This window comes from Sinohyriopsis cumingii, chromosome 7, assembly GCF_028554795.1.
Source record: "Sinohyriopsis cumingii isolate HCF-2022 chromosome 7, ASM2855479v2, whole genome shotgun sequence".
Classification (NCBI taxonomy): Eukaryota; Metazoa; Mollusca; class Bivalvia; order Unionida; family Unionidae; genus Sinohyriopsis; species Sinohyriopsis cumingii.
In genome coordinates, this window is record NC_142967.1 from 128,569,386 (window position 1) to 128,591,944 (window position 22,559).

Below are 22,559 nucleotides of genomic sequence, written 5' to 3' on the forward strand. Positions count from 1 at the left end.
TTGATTGATTCATTGATTGAAAGAAGCGAGTGTAAAGATGTAGTCATTCAAAAGTCATAAAAGATTATACACTCAACAAATACTGCAAATATGGTTTAAGTGCAACGACCCACTTATAAATGTGTAAAAGATCTTGATGGTTTCATGGGAGCAAGTAGTGAGTTATCGTTACTACCTAGGTGCCACCACTGCTACTGGTCAAATAATCGGATTACATCTGTACTTTACCTTCAATAGATAAACAAATCACTTCCTAGATTGAATTTTGAGGTTAAAATTTCTTTAAATGTTGGGTACTTCTATGGCACTGAAAGCGGTGAACAAAATTTAATCCCCAGACATCTACGTACATGTGACTTACACAACGAGTTTTATTTACAAAACCATCTGAAGACGCAGCCAGAAATGGAAACTCTTAGGAAGCTACAAGTCCATGTGGCTGTACTGAATTCCCAAAGTCCTCCATGTAGCTCTGGACAGTGACTGTTGCCTGACATTTGTGACAACATTTGATGTTTTGGCTAACTTAGCACTATCTGATTTGACCTTGCCTTACATGTTCACCCGAACACTTCATAGTTTGAATCATGAGGTTAAATGTTCTTCAGTTATGCCAGGTATGTGTTATTGTGTGCCTATTTTGTAAGAAATGAGAGAAAAATAAGTAGGCAAATAATAATTGAACTAATGATAGTTTTAGCCAAAACATTTACAATTTTAACAATGAAGTAATTTTTTAAATATCGGATCAATATTTTTATTTGTCTTTGATTGCTAGTGTAATGCGTACATCCATATATAAAAAATTTGTAAATGCATAGTTGGGGAGAAAATAAATTCAATCAATTACATGTAACATGTTCAGCTGGCATAACTTTTAAGTCCAAATGAATTATGACACATTGACACCTTCAAAGAGTAAACTGTTCATGAAAGAACTATACTACATGTGATCCATTTTTAAAGAATTTCTACTTATGCTTCATTAATGATGTCATGTAATGTGCTAAGAAACACGCTTTAACTTACAAGCCTTTCAACCAGATCGTCTTCCTGAAATCCTCACATTTCTTCAACTTAATTCTTCTCAGCTGGATAATCATTAATAGACCAAATTTTGATTCCATGATCAATACCTAAACATACTTTGGAGCATACTTTGAGATATAAGTGTACATCAGTTGCTGGACTGGTAACAATGGAGCTGCCTATACATTTTCAAATAGCTGACCACTATTTCTCATTTTATATCAACAACTCAAAAAATATAAATGATATTGCTTCTATGTCACTTAGACCATAAAAAGTATTTCAGTGAGTAGTGTTTTCTGCTACATGTTATTATCTGCCATTTAATACTATATCTATAACGTACTGGTAAGTCTTAAGATTAATGGCAATAGGATGCAAACAATAATTTTATATGAAAAAATTGCATCACAGATCAGAAGAATCTTCATGAAATGAATATGAGGATTTGGATTAATTAATCATATGCTGTCCCACAATGGATCTTCCCTCTCGGTAATCATATACTGTCACACAAGGATCTTCCCTATTGGTAATCATATGCTGTCCCACAAGGATCTTCCCTATTGGTAATCATATCCTGTCCCACAAGGATCTTCCCTACTGGTAATCATATGCTGTCCCACAAGGGATCTTCCCTATCAGTAATCATATGCTGTCCCACAAGGATCTTCCCTATTTGGTAATCATATGCTGTCTCACAACTGTCCCACAAGGATATTCCCTATTGGTAATCATATGCTGTCCCACAAGGATCTTCCCTATTGGTAATCATATCCTGTCCCACAAGGATCTTCCCTATCAGTAATCATATGCTGTCCCACAAGGATCTTCCCTATTTGGTAATCATATGCTGTCTCACAACTGTCCCACGAGGATATTCCCTATTGGTAATCATATGCTGTCACACGAGGATCTTCCCTATTGGTAATCATATCCTGTCCCACAAGGATCTTCCCTATCAGTAATCATATGCTGTCCCACAAGGATCTTCCCTATTTGGTAATCATATGCTGTCCCACAAGGATATTCCCTATTGGTAATCATATGCTATCACACAAGGATCTTCCCTCTCCGTAATCATATGCTGTCCCACAAGGATCTTCCCTATTGGTAATCATATGCTGTCCCACAAGGGATCTTCCCTATTGGTAATCATATCATGTCCCACAAGGATCTTCCCTATCAGTAATCATATGCTGTCTCACAGGGATCTTCCCTATTTGGTAATCATATGCTGTCCCACAACTGTCCCACAAGGATCTTCCCTCTCAGTAATCATATGTTGTCACACAAGGATCTTCCCTCTCAGTAATCATATGCTGTCCCACAAGGATCTTCCCTATCGGTAATCATATGCTGTCCCACAAGGATCTTACCTATCGGTGATCATATGCTGTCCCACAAGGATCTTCCCTATCGATCATCATATGCTGTCCCACAAGGATCTTCCCTATTGGTGAAGTGCATAATTAAATCAGACCCTTATAGTCTGATTTAACAAAAGGAAAAATCCCTCAAAGGGGCAAATGCTTGACTGTCAGGTTATTTTTTAAGCATTTTGTTAAATCATCATTGATACATTATTTAACTCCACCAAACCAAATTTTTATTAAAATAGTATTTTTCCTACATGTCCAAGTTGACATGTTTGCACGATTCCTGTCAGTGCAGTACAAAATTCTTGGTGCCAATCTGACATCAATATGACTTTCACAGCAGTTAATTTGAAAATCTTATTGCTCAAGAATATCAGATACTTTCAACACTTAGCAGTTAAAAGGAATAAATGTCTTATCTAGAATTTCTTTAAATTTTTTTTAGCCAGCATAATCTGTTTATTTGAGTGATTCTTGTTTTCAAAGCAAATCATTTTCAAACGTATTCAGCAGGCATATGCACAAACTGGGATTCATTAAAACAAAAAATTATTGTTTGTGTTATCATGCTTGTAAACCAGAGTACACAGCTGTAAGCCTGAGACAAACCCATTGACCGTAAAACCAATAAATGTGCATTATCAGTTTGTTCACTGAATGCAAGTAAATAAAAACTATACTCAAATTTCACTTGTATACGTACGTGTTGCTGTGTTCATAACCTTTGATTATCATACGTGATAGACCAGAAGACGTGCATTATTAAGACGAATCCAGTCATACCTTGAAATTAAAGTCGGTTCAGCCGTTTGGAAGAAAGGTGAATTTATGTGGCTTTTAGGGTTAGCGATTAGGGTTAGGGTTAAGCTTTTCTGGAGAAAACGTATGAACGGACAGGCCAGATTTAACAGGATTTTACTGCAATACGTGTATCATCAGCACCGATAAAATGGTACCTGGATGATGCAAATCGGTTTAGCGGTTTGCGAGAAAAATAAATTTTGGTGACTTTTAGGGTTAGGGTTAGGGTTACAGTTTTCTGGAGATAACGTACGAACCGAAATGACAGTCTTGACAGAATTTTCTCTGCAATATTGGCCTCATCTAATCCGACAAACAGGTACCTCGCTCATGAGAATCTGTCAAGCCGTCTGGGACAAAAATGGATTTTTGTCTTTTATGGTTAGGTTTAGCGATGAGGGTTAGGCTTCTCTGGAAATGACGTACGGACGAATATTATAGTTTTCACAAAGTTTTCATTGTTTGAATACCGGGTTTGGAAAAACTGGTCTGATTCCCCACAACATCCGGCCAATGTCAATGTCATCGACTGTCTTTATTTATACCGAATTATACACCATCCCAAAGCTTTATAATTCATAATGAATATAATTCACAATGAATACCGAAATTTAAGTGTGATTCGAACTAAAACTGTTAAGTTGTCCTTTTAATGTATTGACTTATTTCATCTAAATTTTAACTGAAAGCTGCTCTCGGTTTAGTCACTTTTTTTTCTTTCTAACATAATCCCGCATAGAGGAAAATCTTTTTCCATTCTAATGGCTTTTAAATTTAAACTATTGCATGCTTGAAGTGTTCACAAATCTGCAATCGTTGCTGGTATACCGAAAACCTTCCGAATGCCAAAACGTATTAAAATTTTGAAGAATATTTTTTAAAAACATTTTATTTAAGATAATATTTTATTTCATATCAAAGCAATTTAATATATCTAATATATTATTTTTAGCTTTGCAGCATTGTGTAAGAGGTCAACAGAGATAAATTAGATATTATACAAGACCATCCTTGAATAAGCATAAACGTTGCACAGTTCATTACATTTCACATACATACATCTTTCCTTATACACGAGGATCATATTGAATATGTCGAGAAATTAGTATTTGATATGATCTGATAGACAGGAAGAACAATCCAGCTAATGACTTTTGCATTCTTTGTTCTGCTTGCATACTATTACCTTTGTGCAAAATTTCAGTAATCTTTGCCAAGTTTTTCGCATTGTAGTTAGTGTTTGTTTTTGAGTTACGGTTAGGTGTAAGTGTACGGTAACTTTAATTTGCACTGACCTAGGGATAATTAATCGTGTTCTTTAAAATGTTTTTAATAAGAAAAGAAACCTAAATATTTATTTTTGCAGTAGGCCCTGGCTAATTTATATGGAATATTTTCGGTCAAATTTCAGTAAATTTTTTTATAGATTTTCTCTAAATCAAATAGTTGTGTTAATGTCGTGTCATATGTAGTGATGTCCATTTATTCGTGAAAATTAAAGCCCAAAGATTTTAAAGGTTTTAATTTTATAATCTCATTGCCCTATAAATCTATTAGATTGTCTTGTTCTATTAGTAATTATTTTGGAAGGACCAATCACTTGTTTGACAAATGACTCTGTGACATTAAAATGGTTACGGACCGGTTCATTTATATTGTGCTTGATATCAAATATGAGCCTAGCAAATTTGCCATTATGTGTTGGGTTTGCATGTCATACATAGTTTTCCGCATTTTCAAGATCTAGTAAGGTAAGTGATACTTTAATGATTGCATACATGATGTCACTTGAGATAGAATCTACATTAATCTATGAGTTTTATTCTACAAAACATGGACAAGTATTGCAGCTACATCCATTGCTAGGTGTATATAGGCTACACGAACATGCCTGCTTTGTAGTATCATTTGTTATTTTTCCAAGAAAACGTTTATAATAACTAAGTGCACTACAAGCACTAAACAAATATATTGTTGACCGTTGCAAATATTTTACAAAGTCTATTAAACATAATTGGTTTGGAATTAAAATTTCTGCTAAAACTTTTATCCTCCAATCGAGGTTATTGAATATCTGCTTGGTAACAATGATTGTTCCATGGAGCATTCGTCAGGCACGATAGATTAAAATACATTCACAAAAGCGAGAATTGTCCTTAAAAGGTTATTGTTTTATAAATAAGCACATCTTGGGGATTATCTCGTACTTGAGGACTTCATCCTCTCTTTTATCAAGCGTAACAAGATTTATGCAGATTGTCATTGACCTTTGTCCGTTTGACCCCAAAATCGCTTGGTTTCTTCCTTAACCGAAGTGCAAGTAATACTCAAAGTTTGCGCCACGTTGCTATGTACAACTATTGTTATTGTGCGGAAACCAATTTTCTTCTTTTAGCAAGTGATCTCAACCTTTGGCATAAAATTCCACAACCTTCTTCCTCGCCTCTTGTGCAAGCAGTCGCAGAGTTTGGGTGAGGTATGTCGTTTTCAACTTTTGTTTTTGCACGGAAACCATGTTTTTAAGTCTTTCAGTCACCGTGCGTGCGTGCGTGTGTGTGTGGATTATGTCGCAAACATGTAGCATCATGTCCCTACCCCGGTATCTTTATCCTGAAGCCAGGCGTACCAGTTCTAACACTAACCTCTAAATGCTGAGAGCCAAGCTAGACAGTCTTTGTACCATTTTTATACCGCATTATAGGCGGACATTCTAACCACTTAGGCCACCAGAGTAATTTCGTTCAGACAGTGATCTTGATATTTGTGTTTTTGACCCTGAAATCAATCGGCTTCTTCCTCAACATACGTAACGTATCCAAGTAGTCTGGAAGTTAAAAGTCCCTAAAATGGAATGCCACTCTAGCGCAAACTAGATGTCACTGGAATTCAAGACAGTTTCTTCCCTTTGAAATACTGAGTGTTTAATATTCTTCAGTGGTAACACAATTTTCAAATTACCTCCTGTGGTGGATATACTGTATGTCAGCTTGGCACAGTTTTCATTTAGGACCAAGAAGGCATCATAAAGAGTGATCATGTGGAAATCCCGTTTTGATATTTTCTATTTGTCATAGCAATGGTATGATACCAAGATGGATGGCATAGTGGTCACATCCAATATCACATTGGCAACATTTCTACCTATTACCAACTATACATAATAAGTCTTTTGAAGAGAGACACAATGTCAATAAGACCAGCTGTCTGAAGTACTGACCAAAATGGCACCACAAACTAGTCTTCTGGCTAAAACCAAATGACAATATTTCCCTTCATTTTGTAAGCAACATTTCAAGATGGCCAGATACACCTATTCACTAAGAAATATCCAAAAGGTAATAGTGATGGATTGGTCATAAACTAAAAATGCTGCAAATCCACAACACTAGCTTGGCCATACAATTGTTAATAATAGACCAACCATACATCATAAGAAGTCTTTTTGTGAAAAACGCATGTTTATTTTACCATTCACTGAAATACAGTAATAACAATATTTTCCAAAACGCTGTCTGCTGTGGTGGCTGTATTGGATGTTTGAGTGGCACCATTTTCATTTAGGATCAATTAGACCCGAGAATGAATGTGTGTGTGTGTGTGTGTAAAGTTATGGCAATACTTGAGATAGTTTAGGAGTAGCAGAAGTGCTAACAATCTTAGCATAAACAGATAGATGACAGACAACACAGATCATCCCATAAACTCTTCTGTGCTGTGACTAGTATAGCTAAATAAACTCTTTAGAAGGTCACAGGAACATATCTCAATGTACAACATACCACCATCCAAAGATGTACTTACAGTGCAAGTTTTCATTGCACTCCTGAAATCTGTGTTAATCATAGACAGGGAAGATGGCCAGATGGACTCAAGGAGTATGGCAACAATAACATAACAGGAATACCGTGCATGGTACATTATAGTGGTTATAAATAACTTTAATCATTGGTCAAGGTATACTACCCTGAACTAAACATAATGTACAGAAGACACTATTTTCACATCTTGATCCCAAATTCAATAGGGCTTATCTTACCCAAAGTGTAAGAATCTGCATAGTTCTTTAACTTAAGATGAAGGACAGTTAGTACCACTTTGCCAAAATGAATACAGTCAAAGATCAACTGACATCATAATATGTCAGCCTTATGACCAGAGCATAAATCATATATGTAAATACAAATTTACTCCAATGAATGAGAAATCAATTTATTCATATTTTGCATGGTAAAATATCAACACATTCACAACAAGCAAATCATTTATTTTTGCTCTTTTTCAAATACATTACAATTCTTAAATACAAACAATAACCATTCACTGAACAAAATAATACAGATCTCAAATATAAATGCATGTCAAATCCTAAACAATGCATGGATCCAAGTACTGTTATGGAAAACATAAATGCATTATTTTCCAGAGATGACCAGCCTTATAAATGCAACAAAATGATTTAAGTACAGTTCACGAAAATAAAAATGTCTATTTACAAGTTATCAGCCTAACATGTTATCAAGTATATTCTATTCCTTTTTAACTGTATAATGGTTATGAACCTTTCTTACCCAGAATTGTAATTGGGGTACATAAATCTTAAGCACACACACACACACACACACACTGGAAATACCACGCATTAGGCAAAGTACTATAAGACATAATTTCCAATCATGTAAAGTCTAAATTTTCCTTAAGCAGAACACACGCTCTCATAAAATTCCATTCTTCTCACAGCAACTGATACATGTACAGGAAATATTTTTCTACCAAAAACATATGCCTATTACTTCCTGTTTAAAAATCTCTGAACTTAACATTCATATTTTACAAAAAAATGTGTAAAAAAGTCCACTTTAAATCTATGACAGAAGACTCATTGGTACCTGATAAGTGACATAATCAGCATTACATTGGTAGTTACAGAAAAAACATTTTGGGTATTTTCATGAAGTAAATAAGTCTACAAAATCCTTAAGCATCAAATCATCTTAGAAAATGACCACAATAAAACAATTGGGAATGAAAATGATACAAAGAGGTTTCATATGAATTAATTTCTTTTAAATTTAAGAAAAGATAATGTATACGACTTTACACTTTTCCACATAACTGTAAAAAAAAATGCTGTACGAAAATCTGTCGCATGATAAAGGAGGACAGACTGTTACATGTAACAAATATGTGGGGACAATGTGTCACATTATAATTAGGTACAGACACTTCTGTACAGGTTACAAATGCATGGGGACAACATGTTCAATGTATACTCAATTTAAGAGTCTTGGAAAATAGATGAAATACTAATCACTGCAGTTTTACCACTGGTCTGTTTAATTAACTTAAGAACAGATTTGGTATATCATGTGCTAACCACAACACTATCTGAAATTCGTAACAAACATATCAAAATATTTATAGATTATCCAAAACCAGCAAACTTGAAGGATCTACATATTTTATTCTACTGTCAACATATTTTATTCTCAAACAACTTGCAATATAAATATATCCATTTTGTAAGAGAACTGCCTTAAAATAGTCTTAAGATGCATATTATAGACAGGGACAATAATCTGCTCAAATATGGTACATCCATTTGCACAGTAAATCATGCATATTAAATTTGTTGTACTAGACTGATATAAGTACAGTGTGGTTAGTGTATCAACCAACATAACTGAAAGCTAATGTACATCTTTTGCAGTTCTTCTTTTTCTTCTGGCTCCATTGGTGCATAAAAAACTGCAAGTAGTGATTGAATTTACCCATTCCCATAGCTCTTGCTGAATATTTGATGTGCTGAAGAAAAGCATTTGTTTGCTCACATATTTCAGTGTTAATTTCTTTTAACAACATGAGACGTGATGACTTGTATACTGGTGGACACTTATGGGAAAAGCCATGAAATGTATCATGAAAAAAAATGTGTTTTTCCAAAAACCAGGTTCTTTATTCAAACAGTACTCCTCAAGCTGGCAACTAAAATCATAAAATATTTCTTCTGGGGCATTTTCCATGTATGCATAAGCAGAACAAGCAGGATCTTTTCTCCCTTCATGTCCTGGTATCATATAATATCCATAGCAATGCCCATAATGCTGTGGGTCAAACCAGAGAAATAAGTATGTTGTACCCTTCCTTCCCACTTCAGGGTAATTTTTATGGCATTTTTCTTCAGCTCTTGCAGGTTCATCATCATAAGTACTATTATGAGATATTTTATCCATTGTGTATTTTGGAGTGTCTCTTAACTGCTTACCGGGAGGGGTGGGGTGAAGTAATATGCTCTCCCAAATTTAGCAGGATTATAACTACCTGGTTTAGGATTAATCTGGTCTGGTTCTTTACAGTTTGAAAAAAGCTGTTTCACTCTTGACACCAGATGGTCCAAAATTTCTAAAGTTGCTGAACATATACAAGTATTCGTGACTGCAAATAATACATCTCTAATTTCAGGAGAAAACTTGGCAACTCTGTTTATAACATTTATGTCTAAATCTGAATTTTTCCTAAGTAAATTCAAAACAGATTGGAAGTCGTCAACAAATCGATAGGGAATAATGCTTGAAATGGAATGATTTGAAGACAGTATCATAAAAAGAACTGCTAACTTTCTCAATACTCGGCTGCTACAACCATTTTGCATAAAAATATTCAACAGTGAGTGAAAGTTTCTATCAACATGTTGTAACAGAATATCATTTCGGTTTTTTTCCTCTTCTAAAGGTAGCTCATTAGCACTGCCCAAGGTACCAAGCACTTTCTTAGAAAGGTAGAGTAAGTGATTTCTACTCTGAGCTTTATCCTTTGAATCATGATCACCCTGGGCAAAGCTAATGAAAGCCCTCTTATTCCTTCGATGACAAGGATCTATTGAAAAGTCATTCGTTGGAGTCTCTATTGGTACAACTGTTGAATGTCGAATGTTGATGCCTATCTTAGTTCCATCAGCAGCTAACAATTTTGGACTAAATTTGCAAATGGAACAAGGCTGTCTATAATCTAAATTGAACTTACTTATCCAGGAAAAAAACCAAGCAATAAAAGTATTATTTGACATAAAAGAAGCAGAATTATGACTGACACGTTTGTAGAAGCTATTCATGATTGTACAATAGAAGCCAAAAGAAATATATGAGTTCAGAACATGGTCCACAAGGTCCCAGCCAATTTCATCGCCAGCTCCAGTATCCCTGGCAAGAAAGTGGATGGCCTCTCTCTCTCCTGGACCTATGTCACAATCCCGAGTGCCACTTAAACAACGGCGATACCAAATCTAAATACAAAATAAGAAATATCAGAATCCTGATTAACACTTAAACAACTGTGATAACAAATCTAAATATAAAATCACACACACACACACACACACACACACACACAAAATGTATCATTTACCAAATAAATAAAACATTATACAAACAAATGTAAAAACAGATTCCTCACTGATAAAAAGTTAAGACTATTATCTTTTATACTGCTGGAAACACTAAGGCAAGTACAATGTCTTGACCACTGAAGTCAATCTTTTAATATCATAAAATTAGATGCTAATGCATGTTGTGAAATTTGTGAGTTTTCAAAGAACTAGATTTGGGTTTGTAAAGCAATAGAAAAATTATTCTCCCACATCCCCATAACTTAGTCGATACGTCTTAGCTTGATAAAAAGGACTTATGCATGCCAATATAAGCAACAACATATTTTTCATTTGTCGGTATAAAGTGTTTTTTGTGTGCATATTTATGCTAACAATCTTTGACAGAAAGACAGAGATATGAATAGATAGGAACAAATAAAAATGCCATGCTTTCTAATAAAGTGGTTACTTAAAAGATGAGTTAGTTCATCATCAATGAACTGAAGCTCACTGAAAGAAGAAAATAAAGCAAAAATTTATACCTTGTGTTTTACAGGTCCATGACATGTATATACAGTGGAAATATGGGATACTGCAATTGTCTCTCCATTAGGAAAGACATATCCTACCTGAAATCAATCAATTAAACAAAACTTTAAGTAATTCAAATATGACTGAGGAAAAGGATGAACAGAGAGTGAATGTTCAAGGACCAAACTTTAACCAAATTTCTTGTTGCAATGTGACAAATATTTCCTGAAGATGCAGCATAACCAAAGTAAATGTACTTTTATTTATTGTGTACAGGATGTGATATTAACTGTCTAGTCCTGGTCCATCTGAACCTGTACTGAATCCCATTAACATGTGCAGAAAAATCTGACAATGATACAATTGTTTTAGAATGAAATTTGATTTAAATTATGGATAAGCAATTAGTACATATATTGTATAATTTTCCATAATAAGTAATATGCATATGACAATTCTGTATGATAGTCAATCAATGAAAGTACATCCATCCTTGGTCCACACAAATACTGGAAGTCACAAAGACGATGATTATTCTGTATTCCAGATGTTTTCTTTAGGCAATAACTTTTTTTCTCCAAGCAATTTATCCTTCCTTTATTACACACTAGTTGATAATGCACTAACTCTTCCATACAAAACTGATAGATAACCTCAGTTTTTTCATGTAAACATCATATATTTTTCTCAAACAGTATGTTCACATTCCCACTCATAATAAGTAAGAGAGCTGATGAAAGATACACTAGAAAAATAATGTATGGTGACTATGTAATTAAAACTGTAACCAATAATAAATGGTAATTACAGGTAATTTACTTCTGTTACATGCATATAGTTTGTATAATTGTTGTAATGATTTATGTCAGTTGTTGATGTGATCACGAGCATAATATTGAGCTACCTGAATGCATTTTACCATAGACCCTTATTTAATATTAGTTATTTTCATTCTCTTTTAAATACATTCTCCCAAATTAAGTTTGGTTTGGCATTTTACAGAACATCAACACAATGTAGTTTATTGGGGCAAAGTACCTTGCCAAGAACACACCACTGTAATTGTATCTGGCCTGATCCCATCAGTAGATCCATCCATGTGTTAGCATGGACTTTCAATTGATTGAGGTGAGGACAAAGGGTCTCAGCATTGTCAAGACGGAGAACTTTACATTTTGAAGATGAATAAAGTGCATTACAAAATCCAGACTGACAAGATAGTCTATTGTCAGTGATATGAACAAAAGTACATGTTTTGTCATCATCAGAATACACTGAGAACTTCAAAGTTTTATCAGATGAGGTTGGCATCTGGCAAATAGGCTCATTAATTTATCTTTCGCAGCTTCAAGTTTTTCAATTATCTTATTTTCTGACCTGGAAGAATTATTTAATAGAGAAGGTATATGGTCTCTGATCAATTCATTAAAAAGTCTCATATGGCAGCATTTCACATCACTCAGATCTATCTCATCAAGATTTTCCTGAGGTATACTTATTGCGGCTAACTGCAGTAATATGCCATACATTCCACAGCTACAAGACAATTCAGTTATCTATATCTTTTTTGGTCAAATGAACATAACAGTCTTCCTGAAACAGTCCAGTTGTCATACTAACTTCATTCATTGTAAAAATATTCACATTAGCTGCACTACGTCGCCAAATTACATGACCATTTTCAATCATTGCATATTTGAATTTATCATAACAAGATCTTTCTTCAGCTATATTTTCTGAAGAAAACTGAGGGTCTACAGTGTGTATGTTTGTCATCAATTCTTCAATTGTCAAACGTCAAGTAGGTTCATGACGTTTGCGTTTGGATGCAGGGGGAACTATGTCACCATAATCAGATGACTCGGGTAAACTTTCAAATGTGGAAGTAGACTGAGCTGGATCTAAGGCAATGTTTTTATATTTGGAGCAAATGGAATAGAACTTATCCATGTTACCCTCTCTAAAATTGTACAGCACCTGATTCCTTAGTGAAGCAGGTTTATACTTTTCTTTCATATCTGGAATTGATAGCCACTGGGAATAAGAAACTGTCTTGTGCTGCCATTTATGCCAATTTGGAAACATGGAGATATATTGAAGCTGCTGATCCCATGAAACTGGATATTCAAGTGGAACAAAGACATCTGAGAATGTAACTTGTTGGCACATACAAACTTCAGTTCTGTGAGTTTCAAAAGCGGCCTGAAAGGCAGTCCCATCAAATCATTTACTGGCAGAAAAAAAACTGAAATGTAGGAAAAGAAAACATATTATTCTTTTACTGCATGCTAGTTGAAACAAATCTGTGATTAATATTTCTCGATGGAGATTTTATGCAAAACGTAAGACCCTGCAAAATGACTACACTACAAAAGCAATTGAAAATCTCAAGTACCAATTTTTTCTCTTTAGTGTATTTGTTACAGATTGCAAATAGTAAAGCCAAACCCATCATGAGATCTCAATCAATTTTGTACCCTGCAAGAATGATCATAAGTCAATTACTCATGTCACATTTCAACAATATCATGCACATACTTGAATGGCAGCATGTAACAGTGATCACTCACAAACACAATATCGAATTTTTCTTCCAGTAATTAGGTTATCAAACGGGTATTGTACAGATTCAGTTCTTATTAAAAAAGACCAATAACTAAGTCAGCAATTGAGCTGCAAAGACACACTCATTAAAAGAATCAAGTTCACATACAATGCAGTTAACCTAACGAATTGTATTTGGTTTTTTTTTAAAAGGCTACTAACAATGATGCTCACAGCTAGAGGAAATGTGAGCAATTTGATCATATAAATATACCAATGCCTCCTCAACATCACACCCCTAGCCCATGATGAAGACGCGTAGAGCTTAACAGTGCACAACTGTTTTTAAAAAAGTGCAAGTGAAATGCCTGTAAAGAAACTTGTCTTCTCATGATGAGCTGAACAAGTACCAAGTTTCAGGGCAATCCACTAAATACTTTGAGTAATTGCATTAACAAAATTTGGTCATACACTGTATCCACTGTAATCCAAAAATGTCCACAACCCTTACAAATATCATGGGAGCACAAAGATTTGTACATGCAATTTTAGATGAATATTGTCACACGTGCCAATTTTCATGATCCTTTCAAAAAGGCACCACAATCGGTAGCACTGACAAGATTTTAACAATGCATTCTGCTGCACGACAATACATCAGACTAAAATTGCAAAAGCAAAGTGAACTGTTTATATGAACATTTTCAAATGATGACTGTAACATGCAGTTACATGGCAATCCAATGAAAAATGTGAGACAAGCTGACTTCACAAAATCCTATCAAACATTAATCTAAGAAAGTAACTAGCTCTAACTGAAATAGCAGCAGAGATTTGTCAACGTATGCAACTTCCGATAATGATGAAAACATTTTTCCAAATGTCATGGCAATCCAATGAAATCTGAAAGATTAGATGATTCATTAGATTATATTATGCACTGTCTTTAGATTGAAGTCAATAAAGGGCAATAATTCTAAACTTAATTAGCGGAACAGTGATTTGATATATGCATTATTTGTTAATGAACATAATATTGTACTGAATTTCATTACAATCCATAAAGAAGTTGTACAATTTGCACTCACAAGTTTGTATCATGCACTGCATTAATCTACAAAAGAAAAATGAACAAAAATTGCAGAAGCACACTGATTCATTAATATATGTATCTTCTGATAATGACCATAGGATTTACCAAGTTCCTAGTCCAATTAAAAACAAAAGGACTAGTTCAGGGGGCAATTTTGTTGCTGGCTTGCCAGACGAATACCTGTGGGTTCTGAGGAAGGTCATTTAAAATTGATGGCCATCGGCCCAATTAAATTTTCCTCCATCATTATTTTTCTCTGATTGGGAGAGCCAGTTGATTTTCTGCAGGGCCAATTGATTTTCACACAAGATGGTCACGCCAGCCAATGGAAAAAGTCTGTGTCACATCAACCCATGCTAACTGTACTAACAAGACTGTGACATTCAATTACAGAAAGAGCAATACATATAATAAAAATTGCAGGGGCAAATGAGTCTCGGATTCGGATAATGTGGTTATGTGAGAAAGCTTGCTGGTAGCTTATCGTCGGTCGGTAGTTCTTTCTGGGGGTTTTCCGGGTTCTTCCTCCACCATTAATACTGGCCGCCATGTATAGCCTATCTTGTGCTGAAAAATGGCGTTAAACCCTACAACAACAGCAGGTGCAAAGTGACTGGACAGTTGGTGCATATTTAGGTAATGACCAGTACATATAACATGTTTTATGGCAACTCATATAAATATATGAGAGACTAATTGTCTTAACAGTGTGCTGAATGGAAGGAAGGATAGACATATATGAATTAGCATATGGGCATGGTTATAACAAATGGAAAATGAAAGATGGATATAGAAAGACTGATGGAAAGGTAATAATGATTTCCTGCATTTCTTCTTAATACTTACTTCGCATTCTGCTTGTCTTTGTAGCTCTTTTTCTTCTCTATGTACACCATCACCCCCATACACTCAAAATTATTTTCTTTGAAAATATTTGTTTGTATGTGATGAAGAAGATGATCTAACGACTTCCTAATACTGTATTTATTTTGGAACAGTATTTCGGAATACCTTCTTCCTGTGGATGGTAATTTCTTTGACTCTGTAATGAAACAAAAAAAAAAAAACAAAAAAAAAAAACAACACTATAAGCATAATGTTACTGTGTTAAACTTGCTCACCACAGACAATCAAATGTAGGTTATGGCATGCATCTACTTGCCAGCATGCACAAAAAAAGATCCATACCCTCTGTCAAAAGAACTAAACGTGACTATTTCGATGCAAGTTATATACATGGTAAAATATACAAGGTATAGATGTTAAATTTCTGTAAAATGTACATAAAGTATAAAGGTTTTACTGGGATGAATGGTGCAATTTTGTTTGCAGGTTTAGTGCTCTTTGTGGATGTCATTCACTTTATCTTACTTGTTTCCTTACTGTAGCTGCTTAATATTTAACAATTTGAAGGTCTGGTTAAATTGCTTTGATGTTGTTGCCATTTTGGTTTCTGGCTACTTTTCTCTTATAAAATGACATATTTTCCATTTTTATCACTCATAAGATCATGTGTTCTACTTTGTTTCCTCATGTACCTCTTGAAATAAAAATTACTTGACATCCAAATGATGTACTTGTCTTATGGACACTACAAGACATTCTTCTGTTTAAGCTGTATTCTCAAACTTGAAGTAGGAGTTGGTAAGTGTATATTACTATGGTACCAACACTACAAAGTATAAAATTAAATGCACTATTAAACATTAAAGACAATCTTCTGTTCACATTTCACATCAACAATGCCTATCTTGTTCTCACTTCATTTTTGTTCAAAGTTAGGTTTTAAGATAGTTGATTTTGTGGCTTCTAAACACTTCAGTATTAACTAGAAAGCTGGCAAGCTACAGGTATATTTGGTCATGTATTAGTAAGAAGAAAGCCTTGAATAATGCACAAACCTGGCTCTGGCAGCTTTTTGCGTTTCTCGGTTAGCAAATTAAAGTATTCTCCTTCAGCTGCTTTGATATCATCCAATGTAAATATGTTTTCCCAAAAAAAATCCTCGTTTCTATCACATTCAAGCGCCTGTTTGATAATATCCAAACCTTGAAAGAGAAAGATTTATAGGTAAAATGTTGTGCCTCGATTCTGGAGATAACAAATCATGCAGACAAAGACTCATCCACTATAATTCTTCAGAATGAAAAGTTAACAATGTTTATCAGATGCAATACAATTATATATATATATATATATATATATATATATATATATATATATATATATATAATCAATAGATTGACTTTAACAAGGAGAAAAGAACATTAAATATTTGTATAAACTGATAACCTGATAAAAAAGCTATATCTGTAAATTTTGACAAAATGACAATGTTAAAGATAACATTACTGTAAGCCTAATGTGCTTTCATTAACCACACATATCAGAAGATTAATAACTGTTCTCTGACAGTCTTAATTTCAGTTTAATGCTAAATGAAATAAAACTACAAATTCAACTTCTAAAAACTTTCCTATCAGTGGGATAAACAAGGTTTTAAACTACACTGTTCTAACTTAACTGATATTTCAACATACATTTTTATACTTTTATAGCTGCAACTAGGGTATGATAGTTTGTATCCCTCCCCTGTGGTTTATTTAAGGTGGTCATAGGTCAAATATAGAATAAATGCAATTACAAAGAGATGTCGTAGAATAGAATTTGACAAATGCTTACAAACATAAGCACAATGTACTCTGTTCTTTGATCACCAGTTAACCATCCAGTAATTTGGAGCCAGTTTGAATGTCCCAAAAGCATGAGCATTTGCTTTCACGAGTCTCAAATGTAGCTATAATGTTGTGATGATGTGATTACCTTTGCTTTCAAAGAATCCACTGAAAATGCCGCTTTAAAAAAAATCGTAAATAGTGCAGACGTCCCTGGCGAAATACAACACGATATGCATAGCCTTCTGACAATCCTGCTATTGCCATGTCCATCATACTCTTCTCCAAAAGGAACATGTAAGATGTTTCTGGTAAAGTTATCCTTTGGAGAAGATGGCAAAAAGCTGACTGCCGAGTCACTGCTGCATGACATAATTTCATGTTACGTCTGAGATTGGAAGTCCACTCTGTAAACACACAAAATAAAAAGATCATATATAATTAAAACCAGTTTGTGGCAGTTTACAGACACTGCACACAACTGTTTACTTCATCATTATCTATAGAAATATTCACACCACCAATATATTATTAGTTCTACGTATCTACATCTTATCCACCACCTTAACAAAACTGACTGAAGATAAAAGGATCTTTCAAATGTATAAGAAGTGTATGTATATACATATATATACACATACACACACTGGCCCTGTTCTTATTATGTGGCCTTTTCAATTGAGGACTAAATGTTTTGTGCATAAGTGTATAGAATGTACATAGTACGGTAGTAAGAAAGTTACATACAACTTCAAAGCATTTAACATCTTCATTTAAAAGCAGCATTAATTATTAAAATGTTCTTGTCTTAAGAACAGACTTATTTCAATTGAACAACTGAATAATTCTTTTTCTCGACTTAAGAATGAAATGCAAGTGAGGTATATTTATCATGCAAATTGCAGAAACATTCAAAAATGTCATTTAAATCTTGGTACATATACAATGCTCTTTCCATTTACTCCATTTTCCAATGCTGATGAATATCCTCCTTATCTGTTACAAAAAATGTATTGGATTGGAGCCTTTCCAACATGAAGCGATTTGGGCCCCACACACCACCGCTAAGGATGTTGAGTCGAATGACTTTAACTTTTCTTTTAAAGTAATAGGTCTCCATTTTCGTGATGAACTGTTAAAGTTTTCTAATGATTTTTTCCTTTTTTGCTAATGGTACAGTACTGCAATTGATTATGAAGATGAAACTTTTGTGGACAAAATGCCTAGTTTATAAAGGAAGTGATGCATGAGTTGTCTCATGATTTTCTGGTCTTTGTCTGGTACTCAGTGCTGTTCAAGGTTAATTTCTTCCTGTGTGCTAATCCACAAATCTATTTTTAGCCCATGAAGACCATTTTGTAATCCTGGCATTTATAGATAATTATATATTAACCTTAGTGGTACACTCAAACCTGACATTGGGAAATAGACATCAGAAGAGATAATCATGTTACTTACTGTACCAATCAAATATTGGTTTCGGACACATATTAAAATAAAATGTTGCCACTTGTGAAGTGAGAATCTTACATTTGTGCACAATTATAATTGCTGCTGTTTGCATTTGAGGGGTGGACTTTCTTGGGGATACTTTTAAACAGGAACTCTTCAGTGCCATGGAATTCTGGCCATAAAAAGTGGGTGGACACCGGTCAAAGAGACATTCAAGAGGGGGGCCACTGTATATAAAGGCTTCTAATGTTTTTTGTTGAACCCGATTGTTTTAACAGGGCAAGGGAATTATAAAAGCATGAAAATGACAATAGTACTGACCATGAATAATACAAAATATTGAAATATGTATTTCATGAACTAATGTGTGAGAATATATGCAGGTTCGTTTCTGGATGTGCTGTTGCATGGTTATCATTATCAATTTATAACATATTTCCCTTTCAACTTTTTTTATTGTAAAAAATATATTTTCTTACATTAACATTTAGTTTGGAATATTAACCTGAAACAGTAGTTTCTTGTGAATTAAACAAAATCAAATTTAATATTAGTTAACAGGCTCAAGTCCATGAAAATGTATAATGCTTACATAGCAGACAAATTTGGTGAGTTTGATGGTGAACTAGCTCAAAAATAGTATTCTGTTATGGATAATAAAGGTTATTTCTGTTGCTTACATCTTATCTAATTAATGCAAGCCATACAGGTTAACAACCCTGACAGTCTGTATTAAAACACATTATGATTTGTGGTGAGACAAATAAATGTGAGGATAATGGATGGATGGACAAGGACATGGAAAAATTATTTTACAAATATTCAAAAAGAAAAATTGTGAATAGCAAAAGGCACATCAGAATCAACAGCTTAAAAAGGCTAACAAGTTTTATAAAAGATATTTTGAATTGTTTGGGAATGATGCTCTTAAACTGAAAATGTGCTTGACAGTCTAATACACAGATGGCAAGATGGAATCCATTTATACATCTTTTGTCAACTTTTGTTATCTTGGGGGTGAAAACAAAATGTCACCAAAGTACTATTGTGAAGTAATCAATCCATAACAGGCCTGCACAGGGTTAAACTACTGGTATTAAACAGCTAAGATTCCAATGATTTGATAAGTTTTGACTACAAAACACTGCATTTGCATCATTTTTTAAATCAGTCACAGCGCCTTAAATGATTATATTTATTGTCACAATAAGATGTCATATCCTCTCAAGTTTGGTTTTCACTATGAGTTTCCAGTGTTTCACCATTCACTGAATGTCTCTTATACATTCTTAACTTTAAAACTGTTGGAAACACCTGGAGATTTGAGGGATAGATCCTTGCATACCAATTTTAAGTTACTTTATACAACCATACAAGAATCTAGCATTTATATTAATTTTAGAAACATTTTCTTGGACACTGTATGCATTAATGGACATTTCATCATAGTAACAACTCATTTACCTCTCCACTTTGAACAATATTTGAAGTGTCTTTTGTGAAGATAAAACAACAGAAACAAAACTATTTCAGCCTTTAGAAACCAAAGCTTAATGAAAGCACTATATGTATCAGAACTGTTATGGAGGACAATCTGCAAATATAGTTGCTTAGTAATTTAAAACTTTTCTGTTAGTCATATGGAAATGGATAATCAATGCACACTTAGAGAACTACCTTTGTTTTGCTGCATTGTTGCTGTGTATATACCAAGTTCTGGACGGTCTGATGGAACACCCATGACAAGCACCTGCAAGAAAATAATATCCTTCATAAAATGCTGGGTGGAGATGGAAGTTTACATGCAGTGATTTAACCTAACCAATTAATAAATAAAAAAACACAGTATGGCCACATGTGTATAACACTGTATATGGGTGTTTATTATTTTTTTAACAATAGCTTTTACAAGTTTTCAGTCATACCGCTATGTCTGAATCCAGGACAACCAGTCTTAACACTAACCTATTAATGCTGAACGCCAAGCAAGGCAGCTGTTAGTACCATTTTTTTAAGTCTTTTGTATGACTCGACTGGGGTTCAAACCTACAACTTCACGCATCCAAGGCAGATGCTCTAACCACTAGGCTATTGACACTGTATACAATCATTGAGCATATTTATGGATGTATGTATGTAGAGAGAGAGGAGGGGGTATTCAACATAACACCAGTACATGCCTTAAAAAGCCAACCTAATTTGGTCAAAAAATATTGAAAAAACTAACCAATTTCATATCCCTACTTGTACTCTGGAAGCTGATGCTAAATTCAACTAAAACAAGATGAAGAAGATGGAACAAACATTAAATCTTGTCTTAGATATAAATATGACATTTAAAATGATGTCTCATTATTACCTAAGTATGTTGAGTGGTTGGCAGAGTTCTGTATTCAAATCATATGAAATACTGTATGACTATTTATCTCGGATTGCCAATTTAAAAAAGGAAATGTTATCAGAGCAACTCATTGATCTTGGTGCAAAAATTAGTTTACCTTCTTTTATTGAGAACTAAAGTGATTACTATCACTGGAAAAGATCATAAAACTGGGCCATAAAGTAACATTTTCATATACTGGTCTGAGTATATTATTCCTTTTCTTAGATTTACGTAGAATTTACCTTTATACCATATGCTGTATTACATACCGCTTATACTAAATAAACCTTATAAAATAAACTAAGAAGCTGGAGTCTTGTTTAATTCATTATTTAATTTGATATGTCATACAAATGAGTTAACTATTAATAAAGTGCAATTATTGGGCGACAATACTGAACTTTCCACCAATGAGAGTCACTCAATATTCATTTAAACATTCTTATTTGTAAAAGTTTAAACAGTAACTTGCAAATATCGAAATACGGGTAATGAGTATATTACGTATATCGTGTTACGAGGTATGCGGCAGCCTACGAATAGCTTTAAGTAAATTATATACACGGCGGCAGTGCTTATAGTCTTTCCAGACATGGTAAACGGCAGCTGTTAGGAGTTTTAAAGGACGATTCAAATTGTCAATATAGGTTTTAAACTAGAACAACATAATCCATGGGAAAGGAGTAACTTGCTAGAATTCTAAAATATTTCCTCTTTCAAACGGCTATGAATAAAATCACATTTTGTTTTCTTTAATAGACCAGCCATTTCGGGTGGGTGGGTGGGTACGGATGAGATGATAATTTATAATTGGCAGCTGTTTGGTACGTCTATAATACACACATTGGTGTAATCTTTTCAAGAAATTGAAATACAAACCTGTTCACTGCTCTCACTGCGTAACTTCTGGTAATGTGTACTTCCAGAAGTACTGGGCACGCCAGTGTTCATTCTTGATGGTCGATTTTCATCTTTTGACGCCATATTTACAGCTGCTGAGTTTGGTTTTGTGTGTGATGTCATGACCACGTGACACACTTTTTGGAAGAAATTACGCGATTGGTTCCAACGATTTCGCATGTTCATAGTCTGTTTATTACAGAGGAACGAGTTTCCGTCTGTGACTAGTTTAATGAATGAAAGATAGGCCATTTGGTTGTCGTTTCTAGATTTTTGGTCATGAATTGTTCCGCAACGCCTTCCTATCGTGTCTAATGTTCTGGGTGTAGTCTTTAGTGACGGGGTGAAGATTTAATTGTTTGTACCTTTCCCTTTATTTGAGATTTGGCTGAACAGTTTGTTTGTCTTT

General features: G+C 34.2%; 1 protein-coding gene across 4 annotated transcripts; it reads right to left on the reverse strand.

Annotated features, from left to right (window-relative positions):
* Positions 1 to 7,404: 7,404 nt before the first annotated feature.
* On the reverse strand, positions 7,405 to 22,339 carry LOC149796099 (uncharacterized). 4 transcript variants are annotated; one of them, XM_089966022.1, is made up of 8 exons: positions 22,130 to 22,339; positions 20,545 to 20,617; positions 17,564 to 17,822; positions 16,642 to 16,788; positions 15,587 to 15,782; positions 12,142 to 13,348; positions 11,115 to 11,201; positions 7,405 to 10,488 (listed from the first exon to the last, which is right to left on the reverse strand). In XM_089966022.1, the coding sequence occupies exons 1-3, from the start codon at positions 22,334 to 22,336 to the stop codon at positions 17,572 to 17,574; spliced, it is 531 nt and encodes a 176-aa protein (XP_089822148.1). In that variant the 5' UTR covers positions 22,337 to 22,339; the 3' UTR covers positions 7,405 to 10,488; positions 11,115 to 11,201; positions 12,142 to 13,348; positions 15,587 to 15,782; positions 16,642 to 16,788; positions 17,564 to 17,571. The 4 variants fall into 4 exon arrangements, with proteins under 4 accessions (XP_089822148.1, XP_089822147.1, XP_089822145.1 ...); XM_089966021.1 differs by lacking the exons at positions 17,564 to 17,822; positions 20,545 to 20,617; positions 22,130 to 22,339 and having other exon boundaries at positions 13,081 to 13,348; XM_089966019.1 differs by lacking the exons at positions 17,564 to 17,822; positions 20,545 to 20,617; positions 22,130 to 22,339.
* Between the last annotated feature and the right edge of the window lie 220 nt (positions 22,340 to 22,559).

Coding starts and splice junctions, on each gene's coding strand:
- LOC149796099 (XM_089966019.1), bottom strand. CDS start 12,414: ATGCCAACCTCATCTGATAAAACTTTGAAGTTCTCAGTGTATTCTGAT. Junction 11,202..12,141: donor AGTGGTGTGTTCTTGGCAAG/GTACTTTGCCCC, acceptor GATTGATTTCAG/GTAGGATATGTCTTTCCTAA. Junction 10,489..11,114: donor ATGGACCTGTAAAACACAAG/GTATAAATTTTT, acceptor TTTTGTATTTAG/ATTTGGTATCGCCGTTGTTT.